This window comes from Lithobates pipiens, unplaced genomic scaffold, assembly GCF_037356315.1.
Source record: "Lithobates pipiens isolate NorthernLeopardFrog02 unplaced genomic scaffold, aLitPip1_a1.2 Scaffold_10, whole genome shotgun sequence".
In the NCBI taxonomy this organism is placed as follows: Eukaryota; Metazoa; Chordata; class Amphibia; order Anura; family Ranidae; genus Lithobates; species Lithobates pipiens.
In genome coordinates, this window is record NW_027507686.1 from 158,014,175 (window position 1) to 158,039,257 (window position 25,083).

General features: G+C 43.3%; 1 protein-coding gene across 1 annotated transcript in view; it reads left to right on the forward strand.

Annotated features, from left to right (window-relative positions):
- CHD9 (chromodomain helicase DNA binding protein 9) overlaps nucleotides 1-25,083 on the forward strand; it is a 318,355-nt gene that overhangs the window by 168,981 nt on the left and 124,291 nt on the right. The window contains 3 exon segments of the mRNA XM_077458469.1: nucleotides 5,059-5,296; nucleotides 5,299-5,398; nucleotides 12,040-12,145. Of these exon segments, the coding sequence (XP_077314595.1) occupies nucleotides 5,059-5,296; nucleotides 5,299-5,398; nucleotides 12,040-12,145 (444 nt within the window).

Genomic DNA, 25,083 nt, shown 5'->3' on the forward strand with positions numbered 1-25,083 from the left:
CTCTCTCTCTCTCTCTCTCTCTCCGGAGTCCGTCTCTCTCTCTCCGGAGTCCGTCTCTCTCTCTCTCTCTCCGGAGTCCGTCTCTCTCTCTCTCTCTCTCTCTCTCTCCGGAGTCCGTCTCTCTCTCTCTCTCTCTCCGGAGTCCGTCTCTCTCTCTCTCTCTCTCTCTCCGGAGTCCGTCTCTCTCTCTCTCTCTCTCTCTCCCGGAGTCCGTCTCTCTCTCTCTCTCTCTCTCTCTCTCTCCGGAGTCCGTCTCTCTCTCTCTCTCTCTCTCTCTCTCTCCCGGAGTCCGTCTCTCTCTCTCTCTCTCTCTCCGGAGTCCGTCTCTCTCTCTCTCTCTCTCCGGAGTCCGTCTCTTTTAATATAAGATGTGTCTTGCTCGCGCTGGAAGCCTTATGTTTTCATTGCATGCTGTTATGAATTCTGTGATCTACCAGAACACCCACATCTTTCTCTATGACTGATTCACCCAGTTTTATTCCTTTAGATTGTATGGATTCTACATAAGTTCTAATATAGATTTGTGCCATCATGGCTGATCTGCAGAGTATTGCAGGATTTTTTTTTATAGCAGATGAGATTCATACATAGTGAGTAAGGATGAGCTCAGGTGTGTTTGCATGTTCCATGTGCAGAGCCCCGCCAGGAAGTCAGCGCAGCGCTGCGCTAATCACAGGCAGTGAGACATTTCCCAATCTCTGCAGCCGCGCATCGGGGCAATGTCTCACTGCCTGTGATTAGCGCTGCGCCGACTTCCTGGCGGGCTCTGCACGTGGAGCATGCGAACACACCTGAGCTCATTTTTAATGGTGAGATTTTCTGCCGTTTGAGCAATTTTAAAGTGAAACCCCACCCCCTAATTAATTTTTTCAAGAATGGAGGAGGGTTTGAAATGTATTCTCGTGTTTTTGCTTTGTTTTTAGCTGTCCTTTGAGGAGTGGAAGGAAAATCTTTGCCCTGGGGAAACCTTTTTCAGTGACACCTGTCAAAGGTGCAATAAAGGTTTCCCAGATAAAGCTAGTTATACACTAGATGATTTTTGAATGAAAATGTGTATGTGCGGCCTGACAAATATTGTGCGAAAGGACTTCATAATTTTGTTTGCTTTTAATGTTTGATTTTGGAGCAAATTGAACAAATAAAAACCACATATGCTGTTAGAATTTCATGTATTCAAGCAAAACTTTCTATGCGGCTCCTTCAAATTTTCTCGTTACTTCAATCAAAAACGAACATCGATTTATACCTATTGATGATTAGCACATGCAACAAACGTTCTTAAAACATAAAATTCATCACGCCCTTTATTATTTTTTTAATTTTTTTTCTTTTTTTTTAAATGAACTTGCAAGGCCCCAATAAAAAGGATGGTATGAAGAAAACTTATAAAAATATAATAAAACAAATGTCAATGTAAAACAAAAATTGTATATGCTTACCTATTTTCAGCCTGCTTCATTCCAGTCATGTGACCTTACCTGTGTCAGCCAACAGTGGCTGCAGGGGAGAAAGTGCATGGTGATGGCTGTTAAAAGACTGGAGTGGTGATGTCACCCATAGGTTCCTCTGTCACAACTGTTGTTGGTTCTCCCTCCGCTCCCATGCATATGCTGCTGGATCACACAGGTGAAATATCTTGACCATATAGGTTTGACCAAATTGGTTAGTCAGAATAAGTGTAAGGAGTAAGGGGATGGAAGGCAGTTTTTAAGGCTAGTGCAAACTACCCTCCCTATTGGTGGCTTGTGACAGTGTTAAAGCGGAGGTCCACCCTAAAGTGGAGCTTCCGCTCATTGGAACCCTCCCCCCCCCTCCGGCGCCACAATTGGCACCTTTCAGGGGGAGGGGGGTGCAGGTATCTATACAGTACAGGTATCTGCACCCACTTCTGGCATAGATATCGGCAGAAGGTACGCCCCTTTCCGCAGAATCTACGCCCCTTTCCGAAGGTCCCCCACTGTCTGCTGGGAAACACACGGATCCCAGAGACAGCGGGTCCATCCTTATTGCGCAGCGCGACTCGCGCATGCACAGTAGGGAACCGGGAAATGAAGCCGCAAGGCTCCACTTCCTGATTCCCATACCCAAGATGGCGGCGGCAGCACCCGAGAGACGATCGAGAGATCAGCTTCGGGTGCCGACATCGCGGGCGCGCTGGGCGGGTAAGTGGCATTATTTTAAAATGCTGGCTTTTAAAAAAAAAAAAAACGGCGGACTCCCGCTTTAAAGCTGACCTCCACCCAAAAGGGGAAGCTCTGCTTGTTTTCACCCACCACCACCCCCCCCCCCCCCCCCCCCATTGCTACATTTGTCACTTTTTGGGGGGGAAGGATACCTGATTTTGACAGGTACCCATACCCACTTCTGGCTCAGATTGCTGCTGCGATCTGAGTTGGAAGTTTGCCCCCCCCTCCTTCCCCTGCAGTCTTCTGGAACACATCACAGGTCCCAGAAAACTACGGGACCATTCATAAGGCACAGTGCAAGTGAAGGGGAATACTACTTACAAAATCTTTTGTTGGTAATGATAGCTCCAAGACAATGCATTGCTCAGGTGTGATTTTTTTGGCCCATTCTTCCGCACAAACATTCTTCAAATCTCGAAGGTTCCGTAGGCCTCTTCTGCTATGAACTCTGACTTTTTAGTTCTTTCCATAGATTTTCTATTTAATTCAAATAATGTGAATGGCTGGGCCATTCAAGCAGCTTTGTTTACTTTCTCTGAAATCATTTGAGAGTTTCCTTGGCTTTGTGTTTGCAATCATTGTCCACCCCTGTTTCATCTTTATATCATCCTGGTAGATGGCAGCAGATTTTTATCAAGAAAGTCTTGGCACATTTTTCCATTCATCCTTCCTTCAACGATATGAAGTTGGCCAGTACCATATGCTGAAAAAAAGCCCCAGACCATGATGGTCCCACCTCCAAACTTCACTATTGGTATGGTGTTTTTGAGGTGATATGAAGTGTCATTTGACCTTCAAACATGGTGTGTTTTATGGCATCCAAAGAGTTCAATTTTGGTCTCATCTGACCAGACTATATTCTCCCAGTATTTCACAGGCTAGTTTAAAGGTTGTGCAGCAAACTTTAAACAAGCTTCAACATGGTTTCTCTTCAGCAATGGAGTCTTTCATGGTGAGCTTGCATACAGGCCATGGTGGTTGAGTGCATTACTTATCGTTTTCTTTGAAACAATTGTACTGCTAATTCCAGGTCTTTGTGAAGCTCTGCACAAGTGGTCCTTGTCTCTTGGACAGCTCAACTATTCTGATAATTCTTTTCCGTCCTCTGTCGGAAATCTTGCGAGGAGCACCTGGTCATGGCCGGTTTATGGTAAAATTATGTTCTTTCCACTTCCAGTACTCACTGGAAAATTCAGAAGTTTAGAACCCATCATGAGATGTTTCTTGTGTGACCCCTTTTTATGGGCCATCAGTTGAGACTGAACCAGCTAATATTTGCACGGACAAGGGGCAGGAATGCTTTCTAATTACTGATAGATTTCAGCTGGTGTCTTGACTTACCATGCCTTTTTTGCAGCTCCCTTTCTTCATGTGTTTAATACTTTTTTCTCGGTACTTGATAATGAATTACTGATTATGCCAGTTCAAAAATATGCAGCGATACAGATTTATTCCCTAATCATTCTGTACACAGCTAGAATTTACCCACAGTTACTTTTTGGAAGAGGTCTACATTCCCAGCGACATCAAATTTATAGTAAGATTTGTGGCGTCAAATCCAGTATAAAGTAATTTAGACTAAAATAAGACCTGCTTACTTGCTAATGACTGCCATCCTATATACAACCGCTGGAAAATAATTTTTTGAAAAATAATACAGTGTAGTAAAAATAAGTAGATATTAAGGTTCACATGTAGGAACTGGCACTTCTACAGACAGATACAATTTCCTGCACTTGCCCAATGTGGATGCCTTGGGATTGCGAGAGCGCACACATTTTATTCAGGGTCTGTGTTTACAGCAGCCAATATGCAAATACAGTATGTTGGTAACGTAGGCCTTTACTAGGATTGTTCTTTAAATTGTGTGACCAACATAAACTCTTTACGTTTTTTATTGGGATTGTTTAGTGGGATAACCAGCTACTCTTTTTAACATAAAGCCATGGATAGAAGTAAAAGACCAAGAGACAAAAATGTCCAACACATCAAGTGGTAAAAACTTCACATAATTGCTGAGGTCTTAGTTGCAATAACAGTACATTTAGAACACAAAAAAACACCAACACCATTGATTAAAGTGATTGTAAAGGTTTCTTTATTTATTTGATTTTTTTTTTTTTTTTTTTAAATAAATGACATGTCATACTTGCCTACTCTGTCAAGAATTTTCCAAAAAGCAGGCCGCTCCTTTTTCTGGGGGCCCCTCGTGGCACTCCTGGCTCCTCCTCCGCATCGAGTGCCCCCCACAGAGAGCCAAATTTCATGGGGGCACTTGTTTGTTTGGGTAGAAAGACAGCAGGATTCAGCCTTGCCAACCATGCCCTCCCCCCTGGCTCCAATGTCATTGGATTTGATTGACATAAGTGGGAGCCAATGATCCCCTCTGCCATCAATCTTTCCAATGAGGACCCAAGACAGCGGCTGGGCTTGTTCTCGTCACTGGAAATATCGGGTTCAGGGGGGGGCTTTGGTGGGCAGCTGCACCACAAAAGGGTTTTCTCCTTAATGCATTGAGGTGAAAAACATTGAGACTTTACAACTCCTTTAAAGATTTGATGTCTTTAACAGCGCTGGCTATTTTTTGTTTCTTGGATTGTATAGTATCCTCATAAATTGTACACCCTCTTGTCAGTGTTTATAGGTTCAGAAAGTAGTAAAAACCTTCAGGAGGATGCTTCCCCACACTAAAACCTAAAAAAAAGGTTTTGGCTGGACTAACTGAAAATGTAAGCTGTCTGGTTGTGAATGATGGGCAATTTTGTGAAACTGTAGGTGATCTTCTATTGTTTTCAAAAGAGATCTGACTGTATTTTGGCTGGCCACATAAGATCAATTGCAAATATTTAAAACATTTTTTTTTCTTCTTCAGCCTCCCTCCTCTAAAAAGCTTGATGGTTCTCGGACCTACCACAAACTGCCAAATTCCAAGGTGAGATCGGTGTCTGAGAGGCGCCCTAAAAAAAAGGTGGACTCGGAAAGCAAGCAGGAGAAGGCTAATCGTATTATATCTGAAGCAATTGCCAAAGCCAAGGAGAGGGGTGAGAGGAACATTCCCCGGGTCATGAGCCCTGACAACTTCCCCAGCGTCTCCTCTTCAGAGGGGAAGGAGGAAAACGTGGGCGGAAAGCAAAGTCAAAACCTAAGGAAAAAGACAGCAAGAAAACCAAAGCTGGGCTGACCTCCAAACTGAAAGAAAAGAAGAAGATTGGGTAGGAGTCACTTTGTTTAATAACTGTTGTGGCATTAGTGTTGTATTGTTTATCACATTAAAACGTTGTAACATTTAATTGTAAAGCATTACATCTGTGAGTAAGGCCGCTTTGACACGGAGGATCTGTTCAGGTCCGCCTGTCAGGTTTTCAGGCGGACCTGAACGGATGCTCCATAGAGGTCTATGGCGCGCCGGATGTCAGTGGTGACATGTCCGCTGATATCCGACCCGCTCCGATCCAAAAAAGTGTGACGGAGGAAAAAGCTATTTTTCCATCCGTCATCAGATCGGGTTACGACGGACACTGTGGTCCCTTAGGGGAGAGCAGCGCTGTGACAGGTCCGTCCCTGCGCAGTGTGCAGAGACGGACCTGTCATCTTCCTGCTCAGCGGAGATCGCTCAGGCGATCCCCGCTGACCAAGCGGATATCCACGGGGCGGATCAGCACTGTTCCCCCCCCCCCCCCCCCGTGTGAAAGGACCCTTAAGCCCTTAAAGATCCAAAAGCTTTTTTATTTACTGTACAGTATATGTAATACATAAAATTAAATTAATGCAAATGTTATTTCTAAAGTAAACTTGGATTGAAAAGGAGCCTGCATGGTTAAACAATTGTTACTGATTTCCCACTATACTCCACTTACAACACTTGCATACAATAAGTCTAAAAGAGGAAGTAAACCCTGATGGGTTTTACTTCCTCTATATTCCCCTGCAAAGTAGAAGCATAATGGGCTAGTATGCATCGCATACTAGCCCATTATGTTGCACTTACCTGCAAACGAAGGCAGCAATGTCCCCACTGGTGGCCGCGTCCATCTTCACCCCTCTTCCTTCCGGGGCCCTAGACTCCGGCTCTGTGACTGTCCGGAGTTGCATGAGGGTCACGGCACAGGCCCTATAGAAACAGCATGATCGTGCCCTTTCTTTAGTGCTCAAGTGACGATCACGTCAACGTAAACGTATATGGTAAATATCTCCTAAACTGTGCAGGTTTAGGAGCTATATCCAGTACCTACAGGTAAGCCTTATTATAAGGTAAAAGTGGTGTGTAAGGGTTTACAAACACTTAAACCACAATGGGCTGCCTTTTGGGGAACCCACCTGAAGTGCATAATTCAATGTGTGGTGGATGAGCTGCTTTCTTTCACACGTTGTACCTTTTCAATGGACTGTAAGCTTTGTGATTATGAATAAAACGCAGCTTATTGCACTTCGCACTGATTCACACAAGTGCGGCTTTGATGTTGTGCTACTTCAGCACAACTTCAAGTCGACTATGAATGCGCTTTCATGTGCGGCTTGCTGGCATTTGTACAACGTAATTTAGTAATGTCACTGCACTGAAATCGCAAAGAAATAATACAGGAACCTTTTTTAAAGTCACTGTGACTTGAGTTGCAGCAATTTGAACAGTTCCATTGCCGTAAATGGGGTGCAACTTGTCATGCAACTTTGATCGGTTGAGTTGCAAGACAAGTCGCAGTGGTGGGAACCAGGGCTGAATTTGAGATTGCAAGAAAGTGTTATATTCTTTAAAGATGAGCTTCAGGCTTCCAGGCAAACTAAGTATCCAGATGCAGAATGGGAAGGGGAAAGGCAATGATAGCTTTTTAGATGAAGCAATAATAATGGGGAAAAGTCGGCTAACCCCCAACCTTTCTCCCTTCTTCCTCAACAGCTGGAGGCTAACCAGCTCAGAAGACATACACAAACAAGAGATTGCTATCCAACCAAAAATGACTAGGTGTCATGTCGTATTCGTGGATATTTTTGTGTTCCACATAGTGAGGCAGTTTGAGGGTGGGTGTCATATTTATAATTAAGAAGAAGAAAAACATGACACGGTAGCTGTTATGTGTAAGAATTATAAAAAAAAAGTTAAATACACAGGCAACGTACCTATAGGGACATGTTTTACCCACAAAAGGATTAGTAGTTGTGTTCAACAGACTTCTACCCATTGCATTGGCAGAGTACTCCGTATTTAGAACTTCCTTTGCCACCTGCTGCACTCATTTGAGAGTGAATCCACATGTATTGTCCATTGAGCCAGCAATAAGGTTTCTCCTTAGAATAGGACATGATGTTGTTTCCATCCATGCTGTGAAGAAGGGCAGTGTTTATTGAAGGAATAGCTTAATGGAGCCCTGGAACAGTTCATACAAATGTATTTAAGATTTATATTTTGTGGTTAGACTGAAGTTGGTTCTGCTTAAAGCAAACAATCCTGTTAAGAATTTTTGTGTTTTTATTAAAGCCCAACTCCAGGAAAATGGAAAAAAAAAAACACCTTTGCATTGATCCCCTCCCAGGCATTTCAAGGGTTAAAAAGAGCTAGCCCTAGGAGAAAATAAAGCTGGTTACCCCCTCCAATGGGATCCTGTGAACATAGCACTTGCTCCCATCTAAATCCATGCAAGGGTTGCTGAACTGTGTTGTCTGATAGCTTTCACAATCCACCCACTGAAATATCCAGTAGCACCGATCAATAGAAACTGGTTTCTGAGTGACAGCTGAGGAGGAAAGGGGACATGACAGGCAGTGTACACAGATCCTGCACAGACCCCACCCTCCTCACCCTTTCTCCTGCACTTCCGGGTGCAACATATGTCAGCTGTGCTGTCTGCTAACCTCCCCTCTTTAGTTTACACTACCCCTTGCTAGGGCTTGCTATTCAGGGGAATGAAGAGAAATGGTCAGCTTGTGCTGTCTATGATTGCAGTGGGAGAAAAGAGTTTTTATTCACACAAACACAGGACAGCACACTCCAGGTACTGCCCTAGACTGTCTCAGACAAGTGTAGTATCTGGCTTGTGCTGTTGTCGGCTTGTATTTTTGTGAATGAAAGCCCTTTTCTCCAGCTGCAATCATTCACAGCACAAGCTGACAGTTTCCACTTTTCCCTTTCCCCTGAATAGTGGGCTGCAGTGCCAGACTCTCTATTTATTAAATGGGAGAGATGAGGAGATAGTGGTGCAAAATTGGGAAGAGGTAAGACACTTTACTTGCTAAAACACATTGAAATGTCCACAGTTCTACATTTAGGGAGGTTGTAGAGTGACAGCTAGCAATGACAGGCAAAAAGAAATAGATTTTTTATTTGTTTTTATTCCAATTGCAGATTTTCTCTCACTTCCTGTCTGGTAAAGCCATCGTCAGTAGGGTAGTAATCTCTCACACAGAGCCCAAAAACCCAACTGGCGTCCTAATCCGTTTCCAACCCATCAAGTCCTAGAAAATGTTTTTGGCTATGCATACACTAGTACATTAACTTTTTCCTCCAGCTTCTGTACTCTAGCAGGTGACATCCCCATCCTTCTGATGAGATCCTGGGTAATGCCGAATACCCCATATCTTACAGTGTAGTAATGTCAACTACTTTGAATTCCCCAGGCTTTCACCAGAAGAATTGTGTCGTCACCTAACCCCCACAAGTGTTGCTTTGACATACCTGTGCAAGAAATTAGGATTGGGAGGAGCCCCCTGTGAATAATCAGACCTTGCTTTTTTAAGTGCAAGTTCTATTTTTAAACAGATTGATTCCAAGAGGTGAGTGAGTTGCAGATCCTACCCTCGGATTTCGGGTTTTGAGATTTTTCTTGGTAGGGCCTTACCTTTTTGCCTTTGACTTATGTTAAGTGTAAGTAACTAAACTATTTAGAAAGCACACCATAAGTAAATGGTACACATGTCATACTTGAATAATCCATTGTGAGGGTGGTAGAGAACCATAGTTGGTGAGACATCTGCATGTCCTCCTTTTAACAATATATGCATGTGGTAGAAACATGGAGAAAGGTCTGTTTTCACTTTTTTCCCATATAAAAGTGAGCTATTGACTATTCTGTACAAAGATGTACTCCAAAATGTGAAAACCTATTGTGCAATAATGGTTGCATCTAAGAAAATTTTAATCATCTATGCAACATTTCATTGCAAAGTGAACAGCCTATATCAACCCCTGTGTGTACACCATGCCGTGCATACATATGTCACAGGCAGTATACACACACAAAAAATTGTTTATAAAATAGTTGTTTTTTGGCAGAAGAGGTATGTGTCCCTTTCTACCAAAAAATCCTTCTTCTTTTTTCTAACTTTAGTTCTGCTTTAAACATCAATAGTGTTTTAGGAACTGAGCCACGATTTTTATGGGAAGATCAAAGTCTTCCAAGAATAAACCGAGTAAACAAGAATTGGGCCTTGTAAACCTTGGTCACAATAAATGTAGGAGCAGAATATGCCTCTTGCAGTAAAAATGCTGTTTTTACGTCAGATGCGGTTCTTTTCTATATTCAGCACTGCAGTTGGAAGATTGATAATACCTACCAAGAGGGGGGAGTGAATGGTTCAGGTGCCCGCAGTGTCAGAGTCACTGCATTAATGTAAACTAATTGCCTATACTATACAATAAAGCCAGCCTCTCCGCTCTCATTAGAAACAAGCAGCCGCTGCAAAGCCATTTGTGTTTGGGCAGCCTCTTCCGATTTACAGTCTAGCTAGTAATTATAAAGTCTGCATTGTGTGAGGTTTGTGTTTTATAGACAGACTTCGCTGGGTGATTTCCCCGGGTTCCCTGCATGGGCAGCCTGTGATTATCCTCTTAGTCTCCTGGCTTTTCCCACAGATCACAAGCTATTTTATAGCATTTGTGTTAACCTTTGCTGTCCCAGCTTGATACTGCACTGTGGGGCATTGTTAGCGGGAAAGAGATGAGTTGTGACAGTCATTAAGAAGGCTGACAGTCATTAGAAAGGCCTTAGCTAGAGTGTCAGGCTATGCTGTAGTAGTATAAACCACCTTTTAGAGACTCGCCACAGGCTGTGCGGTCAGATCCTTCCCCAACCTGGCCTTTCTTATGTTGTGGCCCCAAGTGTCACTGTGCCATTTCTAAGAACCTCTGTTGTCCATTGATATTTGTTGCGTTTTCTTGCTAGTAGTTTTGGATCGGATCTTAAAATGTATTTGTAGTGCTTGGTGAGCAAATGGAAGTTATTATTTAATATTAGAAGAAAATACACATTTTAGTTCCTCTGCAAAAAACTGTGTGTAGAATGAAAAGCAGTGTCCTAGGACTAGATGTACAGAGAGAGAGGTAGTGATTGTATGCATGTATATTATAGTGTTTGATGCTCGGTTACATATGGCATCATTTAAGCTAGCCACGCACACTTAACTGGACATGCGAAAATCGTTCTTCCAATCATGCTACACAGTGAGGATGAAGAAATCTGCATTGTCGACTATCATTTTCAAGTAGCCAAAGTACCTGCCACTGTCGGAATACTTGCACAGTGATTCCATCTCATAGAATGCAGTCAAAGCAATTTCAGACAAAAGAAGAAAAAATACTATCTTCTATTTTATAATTTGGCTAGAAAAAAAAAATCCTTGAATGTTATTGTACACCTTAGCACACTAGGGGCTAACTCAATGTCTTCCCCAATATTTTAGCAGCAAAATAACACACAAAATCGGCACACTACCAACAATCATCCTAAAAGTTCCAGTTCATATAGATATCTTTCCAAAAAGTTCTCAACCCCCCCCCCCCCCCTTTTTTTTTAAAGTCCAATGTAGACCAAAAAGCTTCAACAGTGTCCTCTCTGGTTGTGAATCTCTTGTAGTGTATCACTCAAGACAAGAAGGGGGAAAAAAAGGAAATACTGTATAGTGTAGTATGTCTAATCCAATTGGTGTGTTTTAGACAATGTGTTTTATATTATGCTTACATCAAAATCATGAAAATAATTCCACTGGATCACAAGATGTGTTCTTATATATATCTTATTTCTCAAACAAAGCCTTCCATAACACTCCAATGCAGTTGTTCTTTGTGTCTCTATATCCTTTCCATAAGGCTTCTTCCTCCAGATAGATATTATCAAAAAAAGGAAGTATAATCACATGCAATATTATATTGTATTGCATACAGTGCGATACTGCAAACATGGGTTTCACGGGCCCCCCGCCAAAAGTGAATCCGGTCACAGCTTAAACACCACAAATCGCAATCCACGCTACTCACAAAAGTTCATTTTGTGTGTGTATCCCTTTAAGCCTACTACCGATTCCACTGTGCAAATATTGGTGCATCCCGTCATTCTCTGGTTCTCTGATGAGAACTCCTCGCTCTTGCATCCAAAATGGTGCATGAAACCTCCAAGAAGTGAAAAGTGTAATACTGCTTTAAATTATAAACTGTGCAAAAAAGTGTCATGCCACTCACATTAACATGCATGCACAAGTGTCATGATCAAATGTGAAAGAGTGTCGCCAGCCTACTAATCAGTCTGTAGTCACACCATGCCACATCACTTCTGGCCTCTGACTCATTTCGCCCAATGGACTTGTCCCCATTCTGGGAATAGGTTTGTTGGTAGTGAGTGCTAATTTTGTGTGTGTACGAAATCCTCGAATATTACCTTGCCAAAATTTTGTAGCTCATCAGTGATCTACTTTAGCTATCAGAATTTACCTGGTAGACTAGTTGACAGTTTTTTTTTTTTTTTTTTTTGCATGAATGGAAAGGTTATTCGGGGGTCTTACTTGCTGAGAAAATCTGAAAGGGTTCTGAAGTATGAGTGAAATGGTCAAAGTTTTGAATTTAATGTCTGAATTTTTATCATTCTCACAGGAAGCTGATAATTACTTTGGGCCGGAAGCAGAAGAGAAAGCTTGAATCCTCAGATGATGTCTCTGACACTGACACAACTCCTCGGAAGAAAGATGAAGATCCTCAGGTGAGTCTTTAAACAGTTTTCTGCACACTGCCAGCTATAACCATTTCACTGGAGGAGTGAAAAGACTGCTTTATTCAAAATGACTCAGTTAAAGAAGAACTCCAGGCAAAATGTTTATTTTCCCATGCAGTGGGGCTGTGCCCCTACTGCATGAGTTAAGTGCTAGCTTTGTCCAGGGGTGTAAGGAAAAGCTAAACTTACCCGATCCTTCCATCCTCTGGAAAACCATTCTTCCCCCTGTCCAGTGGTGGACGGTTTCCTCCATCCTCACATCCAGGAGCCGGTCTATAGGCGTGATGTTAGGAACAGTCCATTCACAACACTGCTAACATGCCAGGGAACAGGAGCTGCGGGGACCGATCTTGCACTCGGAGGATTAGCGGATTAGGTAAGTATATCTCCGCTCTGCAATCCCCTAGACAAAAATTAGCAGTCAACCCATGCAGTGCAGGCACAGCCCCGCTGCATGGGAAAATTATTTTTTTGCCTTTAAGGCTGGGTTCACACTGCTGCGGGGGGAGATCCGGATGTGATTCGCACCGCAAATCACATCCGATCTCCGTAGCGATGCGAGTTCAGCCATACAGATAGTATGGCTGAATTCGCAGCGCTCCCTCAGCAAACTCGCACGGGCCCCTTTTTTTGGTCCGCAACAGAATCGGATCGCATGGGGGTTCACACCATGCGATCCGATTCCTGTGCGAGTCGGCAGATCGCACTGCGATATGCGGACGGATCTGGGGGTGTCATTAACATAACATTGACACTCCCAGCCGTCCGCATAGGGCAGTGTGAACTGCCGGCAGGAGGTGTGCGATGCGGGAAAACGCCGCGGATTCGCGGCGTTCCCGCATCGCAGCGGTGTGAACCCGGCCTTAAGGTTAGCCTGAGGCAGAGATTTATCTCCTGCCTAATTGTGAGGCTCCAGGTCTAAAGAGCCCAATCTGCAGCTATAACTTGTTTTTTTCAGAAACGTCATGTGGGCCAAGTTATAGTCTCCATTGCAGTGTCACATGCCCTGTCCTGGTCCTTCCATAGCAATATACGGAGAATATAACAATGCTCTCTTCACAATTATTGTCAGAATTACTGGTTTACTTTTCTTTTTTGCTTTGAAAATTATCTTCACTATAAAGAGAACTGCAAGTTTTTTGTGGCTGATGACACGTTGAATCGCATGCCGGCAACTGTTTCATAAGTACTCCAATGTTGCTATAGCCCCACCAAAATTCTCAGATCCGTCCAACTGTTGCAGCCATTATAAAGACAGATGATGGCATTGTGCTTTTCTGATTATCCATGCTTTCTTTCCACAAATGAACTAATAATGTGGAGCCCAATTTTGTCAGGCAAAATTGACATTAATTGTTACAGTTAAGTCTTGGCACGCCTTTTTTTTTTTTTTCTTTTTACATTCAGCTGTCAGCGGAGAACCCTGGGACTTGTTAAGGAGGATGCAGCGGTCGGCTTCCTGGCCCACTCCTTGACAACCAGCTATATAAATTGTTTTAAAAAGGGGGGAAAAAAATGCATCAAAATTCACATCACAAATGCAGCACTTGCATTTCTGGTGTGACTCCATTGAAGTCTACACGCAAAATGCGGAAAAAAGTCCCCAACCCTTTCCAAAAACACACCGGCTGCAAAATGCATAGATGTGAACGTGTACCATAGGAAACCACGTTAAATGACTAGTACTTTTTCTTCAAACTGCAAAATTCACTAAAAAATTTATAGATGTGAACGCAGGGCTAATGTCTGAAAAGTTGTGCTTATATTTATTCATATACTGGTGAATATAGCACATTTTTCTTGTATTGTATGCCAGAGCTCTAACCCTTGCCGTTTATTAGGTTAATCATAATAATATAGATTATTTCATACTGAAGTATATTGCTCACACTGCAGTAAACTCTTTATTGCGTTCTATACTCTAACTAGTAACAATAGAGTAGGGCAATGCAGGCAGGTTGTCAGGGTACTGGCCTCCAGTTGGGAAAGGAGGGGATATCTAGAGAAAGATAGGAGCCCTTCAGTTGGATCCCCCAGGTCAGCCCTATCCCATTCTGCCATGTTATGTGATGCCATAAAGTAGGTCTTTGCACCGCTAATCAATCCTTTAGGTAGTTGCAGGGTAGAGTTTTTTTTAAGAGGACATTGTTTTTCCCAAGAATCTATTAGAGCATCTATTGTATACCATCTTTTACGCAATTCAAACTGGTGAGTTGTGTAGGATATACAGTATAATAATAGGAGAGCCCAGACCATTTGAAATAAAAATTGGTTCTACCTATGACAGTCGGTTGTAGTCTGCACCAGCTAGAGCACTGGGTTTTAACTTTGTCCAGAATGGGGGAGAGGTTAAGCTTTCGATAATTTAGAGATTGTTAAGCTCCGTACACACGAGAGGACTTATGTCCGACAGACTTCCGAAGGAGTTCTGCCGGAGTTCCGACAGAGTTCTGACGGACTTTTCGACTGAGCGGACTTGGCCACACACAATCACACTAAACTCCGACGGATTCGAACGTGATGACGTACGACTGGACTCGAATAAGGAAGTTCATAGCCAGTAGCCAATAGCTGCCCTAGCGTCGTTTTTAGTCCGTCGGAATAGCATACACACGAGCGGATTTTTCGGGGAGGACCGGGTACGGCGGAGTTCCGTCGGAAAAATTTGAAGCATGTTCCATTTCTAAAGTCCGTCAGACTTTTGCGAATCAAAAGTCCGTTGCAGCCCACACACGATCGAATAGTCTGACGGAATCAGTCCGTCGGACTTTGGATGTTGAAAAGTCCGCTCGTGTGTACGCGGCATTAGAGATCACTATTCCAAGGTTTTTGCATGATTCTGCTACCAAAATGTGAGAAGCAGCAGCTGGTTTGTTACTTCTATTTAGGTTGGCCTAGTATGACCATTGCAGTGTGCAGATCGAGTCTACATAAAATAAAAGCTGAAGTTTTTCTTCTGCTGAGCATAACCTTGACACTGTTTTTGATTCAGAACTTATCTGTGCAATCCACTTATACTGCTCAATCTCTAGGGTTTTTCTGTTCTCCAGCTATGCTTTCCCTTTCTCCGGTGTTCCCCTGAGTCCTGCTGGCCAAGCTCTTCATTTTCATATGCACTGCTAGACATGTTCACCACTCAATAGCTGGTGCTAAACTGGGATTTTGATATTTCCACAATAGCCATTGGAACCTCTCAATTCCCCTCTGTATAAAGCATATTCCTATTCTAGTCTCCCTTCAAGCACCTGTCAAAAGTAGCTTTTTCTAGAGGCTTCATATTACTTAGAGAAAGTCCAATCCAGTGGACTAGAAGGGCCGCCATTCCAGGCGGTGATCTGCTAGATTTTGTTGCATACAGTGAGGTCAAGTAGAGCCAATGCTAACATTTCAACATTTCATTAGTCAGTTTTTTTCAGACTGTTTTCAGCAGTAATTTTACCAACTTCTACTGTCAATTTTTTTTTTCCTCCACGGTCTTTCTGGGTCTTTCCTCCTCATAGTTTTCTTGCGTTTCTCCTGTTTTATGGAACCTGGAAACTCTCTTTTGTCATCCAGTCTTGGTGTCATGCTGGGACTCATTCTCCTATCTCCTTCACCTCTTGTGTCCTTTTAAACAAGTTAAACAAGAATAATAGTCTAATTACTGAAGCCTGCCAGAGCATTTTTACACACGTGCAATAGTCTATTATGCCAATCCAGCGTTCTAAGCGGCACAACCTTTGCTGCTCTCTTCTATCAATGCAGGGTTATACCTGCCTGTGATTTTCTTTTTAATAGGTTAAAGGGTTTCAAAGCTTGCGTATACGGTTTAGCGTGTTTGCAAAGTTTTGGATTGTTGAGATGTGGTTTTATTTCTATCTGAAATGAATAATAGAATAGTAATCTGTGGTAGTGCAGCTGTAATGCCGTACAAAGATATCAAAGGCTTTTATTCAGTGAAATGAAACGCTTTTTAAGGTATTTTAAGCGATTACCCTTTGGTCATGCCACAACCTCTCCACCACCTTAAGGGGAAGGCAGCTTCACTTCAGCATGTAGAATTCTCAATAAAAGGCTCATTCACAGGACTCTTCCTGCCTGCACACAGCCCAGGTCAGCATATTTCTGCAGCCGAGTGGCCAAAGGTTTCTGATTAGCTGTGGCTTATAAACCTGTACAAATCAATGAGAAGACTTAGCAGCTGTTTGCATGTAATCCCACATTAAATCATTTCTGGTGGTTGGGGACCGATGAATTGCCTTGCATTCAAAGCCTTCATTCAAGTTTGTGTCCAACGAAAAAAAAAATCCACTTTACTGTGTTGCATTGATGTGAACAGGCACCATAGAGAATAATGTTTGTTATTGTGCATGCCAGTGTAACGTAAAACACACTAGTGTGAATGGGGATCTGAGTGATTACAGCCAAACAGCCTTGTGCGGTTTTAGCCCGTTATCGATGTGTATAGGCTTCATCTTTTGGGGTGGGGGCAACAGAGGCAAATGTTAGGAAATATACAGCTAGGCTTTACTGATTGTTTACGCAGCATTTTAGCTGTACTGATTTTTACATGTTACTATACAGCACCACTCCAAAACGTGTATTTTTTTTTTTTTAAAGGTGAACTTAGCCTTTAACCACTTGCCCACTGGGCAAGTGGTTAAAGACCAATTTTCAGCTTTCAGCGCTCTCACACTATGGTGAAATCCCAGAAAATTGAGACACACCTGATGTACTGACGGTCTGTCAAATTTCTTGGGACACTAACAAACTATGGCAATACCCCATCTTTGGAAAGTAGACATTCCGAGGCATTTAGTAAGAAGCATGGTGAGTTTTTGTAAGTTGTAATTTTTTCCCACAATTCTTTGCAAAATTAAGATCTCTTCCCCCCCCCCTACAAAATTGTCGTAAGTTATTTCTCACACACTGCATGCTTCCCCCCAATTACCCCCCATAATTCATTCTACTACTCCTCCTGAGTATGTCAATACCACATGTGTGAGACTTTTACACAGCCTGGCCACATACAGAGGCCCAACATATAGGGGGCACCATCAGGTGTTCTAGGGACATAAATTACACATTTGATTTCTTGACTACCTTTTACACTTTTGAAGGCCCTGGAGCACCAGGACAAGGGAAATGCCCAAAAAATGACCCCATTTTGTAAAGCAAACACCCCAACATATAATCTTTGAGGCATAACGAGTCTTTTGAACATGTTATTTTCTTTTCTTACATCAGGGGACACAGCGCCATAGTAATAACTATGTGGGTTATATCGGACCATCAGGTGCTGGACACTGGCATGCCCCTTAAGGCGTGAACTTCCCCCATATAACCCCTCCCATTACTGGGAGTCCTCAGTTTTTTCGCCAGTGTCTAAGGTGTTGGGCACGTGTAAGGATGTGTGTACTGAGCTCCACAGGCAGTAATCCTTTGAGAGCCAGCCATCCTTTCTGATGTCTCCGTAATAGACTAAATGAGCCTTGTCATCCGAAGACACGAGGTTTTGCTTGCGAATGCTTTTAAGCTGGGTGCTGGGATCCAGTACTTTTTGGTAGTAAGGCCAATAAAAGTTTACTGGCAGGGTCTTCTCGCAGGTCCAGGATTGCGGGATTACCTGAGTGTACCCCTGTTACTGAAGGTTTCCTTTCAAGGTCTCAGAGCCTACCGTGAAGGGTGAAGATTGTTTTTTTTTTTATCTCTGATAAAACCCTGTAGCGGAAAGGTAGGGGAGATTTTCTGCAAGGAATCTCTCCTTCCATGTATTTATGGTGTCATGTCATGTCATGTCTATGTGTCACCACTGGAGGCTGTATTGAGCACTCACCATTCTGACGCTGGAAACAGCAGAAGCTTTTACTAAGCCAGCTCAGGCCCTCAGGTATGGAAGGGTGTCTGATCACTTCCTGGGCCCCCAGAGTGGCGGTTTTTGTTCCTTTGGATGCCAACCAGCTGCCTCTTTTTTCCTAAAAGAAAAATGGGGGGGGTTGTTTTGGGGGCAAATCGCGGCCGTTTGACCCCCCTGCCGCCGGCCGCCATGTTGGCAGCACTCATACACTTCCCTAGTTGAAAGGGGAAGGGGGTTGCCGTTTTCACATGTGGGGCGTGGCTAAACGGCGTCAGGCACCAGCCACATGTGGAGGAAGTATTTTAAGCTATGCAGGAAAAGCTGAAGTCTGGAGGTGGAGGGACAGAGCAGAGTGGTTGCTGGTCAGGTTTGGTGACACAGGCATTTCCCTTTTTGATTGACAACATTGTATTGTATAGCTAGGATTAATAGCAGTTATTGTACTGTACTATAGCCTAGCAAGTGTAACATTCTTTTTCTGGTACTGCCTCTGCTTTGTACTGTAAGCTATGAATGACAAAGGGACCAGGAACCCCTCTAAGGGTTCTAAGGGGTTAATGGTATACAATAAACTAAAAACCCTTCCAAAAGAATGTCTGTCTTCCTCCCTGGGAGGTAAAAAGAAAAATACGGCTAGTCAGATGAAGCCGTCAAGGGTAGAACACTTCTGTCCCTGTATTTCATACAAACAGATTTTTCTTCTACCATTTAAAAGATTATTGCTATGATGTCTCTCCGTAGTAGGACTAAGCATAGCAGATTCTCATCTAGTCCTCTGGGCCCTTTTGGTGAGGTGCAGGAGGCTGGAGATCAGGTAGATGTTCCCAAATATTGGGAGATACTTATTTTCCTCTTCAGAGGATCCTAACAGGGAGGGAGTAGCCGCACAAGTCAGGTGTTAGTCTACTCCCTTACTTAACCCTTTTGTTGCCTGCCACAGGCTTGAGGTATCTACCTCTAATAGGGTTCATTTGAACCTCCCCACCTGGGAGTCCATTCAACATGATGTCCTATGGAGCAAGTTCTGTAGTGCAGATCTGCAAGATGCAAAAAGCGCTAAAAATGCATAGCTATGTATTCTGAATGGGAACATTTTTATGAAAGAAATGGGGGTTCCAGCTATTAATGCTGCAATCACCTCAGTGAGCAGAGTCTCGCATGTCCCGTGGATAATGCACTGATGTTAAAGGATTTAGCAGGTTAAGGTTGGATTTTCCTTTTAAAGACCAGATGTCTTTTGCAGTTCTGGCTGCAATTGGAGTAGCTCAGTCCATTAACCCCTTAACGTCTGCTCCGCTATTGTGGTGGAGCACATTTTGAGTCAAGCCAATGCATTGGAATATGGACTCCAAGGGGTTAAGGAACAGGTGTGAGATACCTGAAAGTTCTGCCTGATCAGCAGACCCGGCAGGGGGCTGGTGTATTTGACGCACTGTGTCTCAGAGATGATATGAAGGACTCGATCATTTAAGCCCTATGGCTTATGCTTGGACTAGTGCATTTTTGCAGAGGTCCGTGGCTGAGATATTGGTCAGCTTAAGCACCAGGTGAAAACCCTTAGCCAGTCTGTGTCCCTTCCTGGGGTACGACTATTTAGAGTGGATAAGTACATCCAAAAGGGGTAAAGCTCTCTTTACCAGTAAAAGGAGGTTCAAACAGTTCTCCCTTTAATCATGCAGCCTCTCCCATGCCTGGGCTATCTGCCTTTAGGCAGTCTCGACGGTCTCAATCGTCAGGTTCAGGAGAAAGTTCCCAGGGGCAGCACCAAGATCTTGGGGGCAGAAAGCCCATGGAGCAGAATGCTAAGACCTTCTCATGAAGGAGCACCCCCACTTGTTTGAGTGAGGGGAAAGGTCCTGTGATTCTCAAAGTTTGGAAGGAACAATGTTAAGAGCAGAGTGATTTCTGTGATTTTCTTCTCTAGGTTGCATCTAGAGTTTCAAGAGCCCGGATGGCCCAGTCGGCTTTTGATCCGAGAGTCCGGGTTCGGGTCCTATTTGGGTGCTGCCTGTGGGGTCCTTGGGGCTGCTGATGTGGCAGTCTTATGCAAGAGTGTCCGTCTCCTCAAAGAATGCTCCTAAGGTTCCAAAAAAAAAAAGGAGAAAAAGAGAAGTCTCTTTCTGGTCTCTGGATCAGCTGTTATCCCAGTCGTAATATCAGAAATTCCCTTAGTGGAACAGGTTTTTTTTTGGCTCAAACCTTTTAAGGTCACAGAGCCAAGCAGAGAGGTAATACCCATTCTGGATCTTGGAGATCTGAATCGGCACTTAAACATCCGATCCTTTCATAATTCGATCAGCTGTGTCCGTCCTGCAAGGAGGGGAGTTGCATATCTCCAAGTGTCAAAGTTTCCCGCTTATCAAAAATCTCTGCTATATATATATATATATATATATATATATATAAAATACATTTTTATCAATCGTTTCACTGCCATTCGGCTTAGCCACAGCACTACGAGTGTTCTGAAGGATTCTGGCACCTCCTTTAGCCAGGTTAAAGAGGAAGTAAACCCTGATGAGTTTACTTCCTCTTTCATTCCCTCCAAAGGCAAAGCATAATGGACTACTATGCATCGCATAGTAGCCCATTATGTGTCACTTACCTGACACAGGAGCCAGCGAAGTCACCACTGTCCCCTGTAGTCCGCCGCATCCATCTTCTCGGTGGGTCTCGCAGCTCCGCCGCTGTCATTCGGCGAAGCCGCAATGATGTCACTCCCGCGCATGCGCACGGGAGCCGAGACGCGCGGCATCTTCGTTATCGAGGATGCCGCGCTCAGTGCGCATGCGCCGTAGACAGCGGTGTCCGTCTTCGGGCAAATATCTCCTAAAACCGTATAGGCTTGGGAGATATTTCTTGGACCTACAGGTAAGCCTTAATCTAGGCTTACCTGTAGGTCAAAGTGGTTTGTATGGGTTTACAACCGCTTTAAAGGACTCGAGGCATAGCGGTCCTAGCCTATTAGAAGATCTACTTTGAATAGATCATTAAGTCTCAAGTCTAAAACCAGAGTCTGATCTCAGCTGTAGATAGCTGAAATCTCTAGGTTGGATTCTCAGCCTAGGAAGATTCTCCTTAAAACCATCAAGGAAGTTACTTGGGAGCTGGTTATAGATACCATACAGAAGAAGGTATTCTTACCCCAGATGTGAATCAGTTCCATTGTAGGGCTAATTCAACTTATCAGGAAGGAACATTCCTTCATTTTGACTGCAGGATATTTTTAGGGGAAATGGTGGCCTCCTTCAAGGCTGTCCCTTACGCACAGTTTTATTCAAAGACTACTTCAAGACACCATCCTGTTGGTCTGGAATAAAGAAGATTCAGGCCTTGTTTGTTTCCAATACGCTTGGCTCCCGACATAGGTCAGACCCTAAATTGGTGGTTGTTATCAAGCAGGAGAGAAAATCTTTATCCTGCAAGATGTTAACAGATGCCAGCTTTCTAGGCTGTGGAGCAGCCCTGGAAGAAGATTCTGTCCAGGGGAGATGGTCCAGGTTAGAGGACCTTGCCTATCAACGTTGTTGGAAGTTTCAGGCAGTACATCTGGCCATAGAATCTTAGTGGTCAAATTACAGGACTGTCCTGACAGGGTTCAGTCTGATAGAGCCACGGTGGTGGCTTACATCAAAAAAGAAATAAATAAATACATTAAAAAAAAAAAGATGAATAATGTTCTAGCTTTGGCAAAACACAACACTCCTTGCCTATCGGCAATTTTAATATATCAGGCATACTGCTTGAGACGCCAACAATTATTTCCGGGAGAATGAGCTCTTCACCCTGACATCATCCTAGCAATATGTTAGATGGGGTACTCTGGACATGGACCTATTCGCGTCCACTATCATTAGTAAGGTCGACAACTTTATGTCAAACAAGGGGTCCACTAGCAGGCAGAACAGACACATTAGTCTTCACAGGGGATCAGTTTTCACTGATCTATGAATTTCCTCCAGATCTGCTACTTCCACGACTTCTCCGCAGGATTAAGCAGGAACAGAAGGTGGTGATTCTGGTGGCACCTCTAAATCCTTAGGATTTAAGATTGGTCTTGTCGGCTTTGTTAAATCGGCCGTTTGAACCTTACGAGGAATTCTCTTAGTTCTTTGACAAGAAAGATAATCTTTTGCTTGCCATTTCTTCTGCTAGAAGAATATTGGAATTAACGGCTCTGTCTTGTAAGAGCCATATTTCATCATGTATAGGGACGAGGTGATTTGATGTCCTCATCCTGAACTCTTACCAAAAGTGCTAACATGTTTTCATCTAAACCAAGATATTCTTCCTTCTTTCTCCCCAGAAGCCTTAATCTGGGGAAGAGAAAGCACTACAGTCTCTTGATGTAGTAAGAGCGATCAGAATCTATTTAAGGGCGACCGCTCAGGTTTGCAAAACACAGGTTTTGTTTGTACTGCCAGAGGGTCCAAGATATGGACAGGCAGCGTCAAGATCCACTATTTTCCAATTGGGTTTGTCAAGTGATTGATCAAGCTTCAGCTTAAAGAAAATTCTTCCTTTTCATGTTAAGAGCACACTCATCCAGGGCGATTAGTGCCTCTTGGGTGATGCATCATCAGGCCTCAATGGCTCAGATCTGTAAGACCGCAACATTGGTCTTTGGTTCAGATGTTTATGCGATTTTTTTTTTTTTCAAATCTATATTAAAGGTCATGAGGAGATTGCCTTCGGCACAGCATATACTGCAGGCTGCAGTATGAGTCCTCTGGCCTCCTGTTTCCTTGATTCTGTCCCCCCCCCCCCCTTCAGTTGCCATTGCTATGGGACATCCCACATAGTTATTGCTATGGCTCTGTGTCCCCTGATGTAAGAAAAGAAAATAGGATTTTTAAAACGGCTTACCTGTAAAATCCTTCTTCTTCTTATACACTCCCCTTCTTCTTCTTATACACTTTGATTGCTTGGCTACAAAACTGAGGACTCCCAGTAATGGGAGGGGTTATATGGGGGAAGTTCACACCTTAAGGGGCGTGCCAGTGTCCAACACCTGATGTACATAAAAAAAAAAAAAGGATTTTACAGGTAAGCCGTTTTAAAAATCCTATTTTTTCCACAAGTTTTTGGAAAATGTGGAAAAAAATTTAAACTTTTAACAGCTTCGTGCCCGCCCTATAGCCGAAAGACGGCTACAGATCAGACGCTAACTGCCGGGAGGCCATCCCTGGACGGCCTCCTGTTTACTTCCGCAATGCGCGCTCCCGCGAGCGTGCATCGGAAGTTCTGATCACTGTAAACGGCCAATCACAGCGGCCGTTTACAGCGCGATCGGCCTATCCAATGAGAGATGATCTCATATGTAAACATTTGAGATCATCTCTCAGCACCGCTCTCCCTCCTCACACAGACAGCATGTGAGAAGGGACAGATGAACGGCTGCAGCAGCCGTAAGTAAAAATAAATAAATAAAAAAGTGCCATCCTCCCCAGTGCCACCTGCCCCCAGTGCCACCTGCCCCCAGTGCCACCTGTTAGTGCTATGTGTCATCAGTGCCATCTGTCATCAGTGCCACGTGTCATCAGTGCCACATATTAGTGCCATCTGTCATCAGTGCCACATATTAATGCCATCTGTCATCAGTGCCACTTATCAGTGCCATTGGTCATCAGTGCCACCTGTCAGTGTCACGTGCCATCTGTTGTCAGTGTCACGTGTCATCAGTGCCACTTATCAGTGCCATCTGTCATCAGTGTCACACGTCATCGGTGCCACGTATTAGTGCCATCTGTCATCGGTGCCACGTATAAGTGCCATCTGTCATCAGTCCCACATATTAGTGGCATCTGTCATCAGTTCCACGTATAAGTGTCATCAGTGCCACGTGTCATCAGTGCCATCTGTCATTAGTGTCACGTGTCATTATCCTGGTGCTCCAGGGCCTTCAAAAGTGTAATAGGTAGTCAACAAGTTAGATGTGTAATTTATGCTCCTAGAACATGTGATGGCGCTCCCTTCATGTTGGGCCTCTCTATGTGGCCAGGCTATGAAAAAGTCCCACACATGTGGTAATACTCAGGAGGAGTAGCAGAATTTTTGTGGGGGTGTCATTTGTGGTATACACATGCCACGTGAGAGAAATAACCTATTACAGTGACAATTTTGTGGGGGAAAAAAAATATCTTAATTTTGCAAAGAATTATGGGAAAAAATGACATCAAAAAGCTCACCATGCCTCTTACTAAATACCTTGGAATGTCTACTTTCCAAAAAGGGGTCATTTGGGGGGTATTTGAACTTTTCTGACTTGTTCGGGTCTCAAGAAATGAGATAGGCCACCAGTACATCAGATGTGATCAATTTTGTATGATTCGCACAACAGCTTGTAGACTCTCTAACTTTCACAAAGACCAAATAATATCCACTAATTTGGGTTATTTTTACCAAAGACATGTAGCAGTATAAATTGTGGCCAAAATTTATGAAGAAAAATTTATAATTTGCATAATTTTGTAACAGAAACAAAGAAATATGCCATTTTTTTTTCAAAATTTTCAGCCTTTTTTCATTTATAGCGCAAAAAATAAAAACCCCAGAGGTGATCAAATACCACCAAAAGAAAGCTCTATTTGTGGGAAAAAAAGGACAAAAAATTCATTTGGGTACAGTGTTACATGACTTGTAATTGTCATTCAAAGTGTGAGAGCACCGAAAGCTGAAAATTGGTCTGGGCAGGAAGGGTGTTTAAGTGCCCAGTAAGCAAGTGGTTCAATTATTATTATTATTTTTTATTTTTTTACACAAAGTTGTCCATTTATAAGATATTTCTAACACATAGCATGTACATAGCAAAAATGACACTACTGAGTATGGTGATACCACATGTGTGAGACTTTTTCGCAGCCTGGCCACATACAGATAACCAACGTGCAGGGAGAACCATTAGGTGTTCAAGGAGCATAAATTACACATCTAATTTGTCTATCTCGCTTTTGTGAGAGACTGATAGGCACCCTAGTGGCATGGATGTGGCTTGGGTGAGAACTGATTTGGCATGGATTAGTACTGATGTGGCATGAATGTGGCACTGATGAGCACTGATGTTGCATGGATAAGCATGAATGAGCCATGT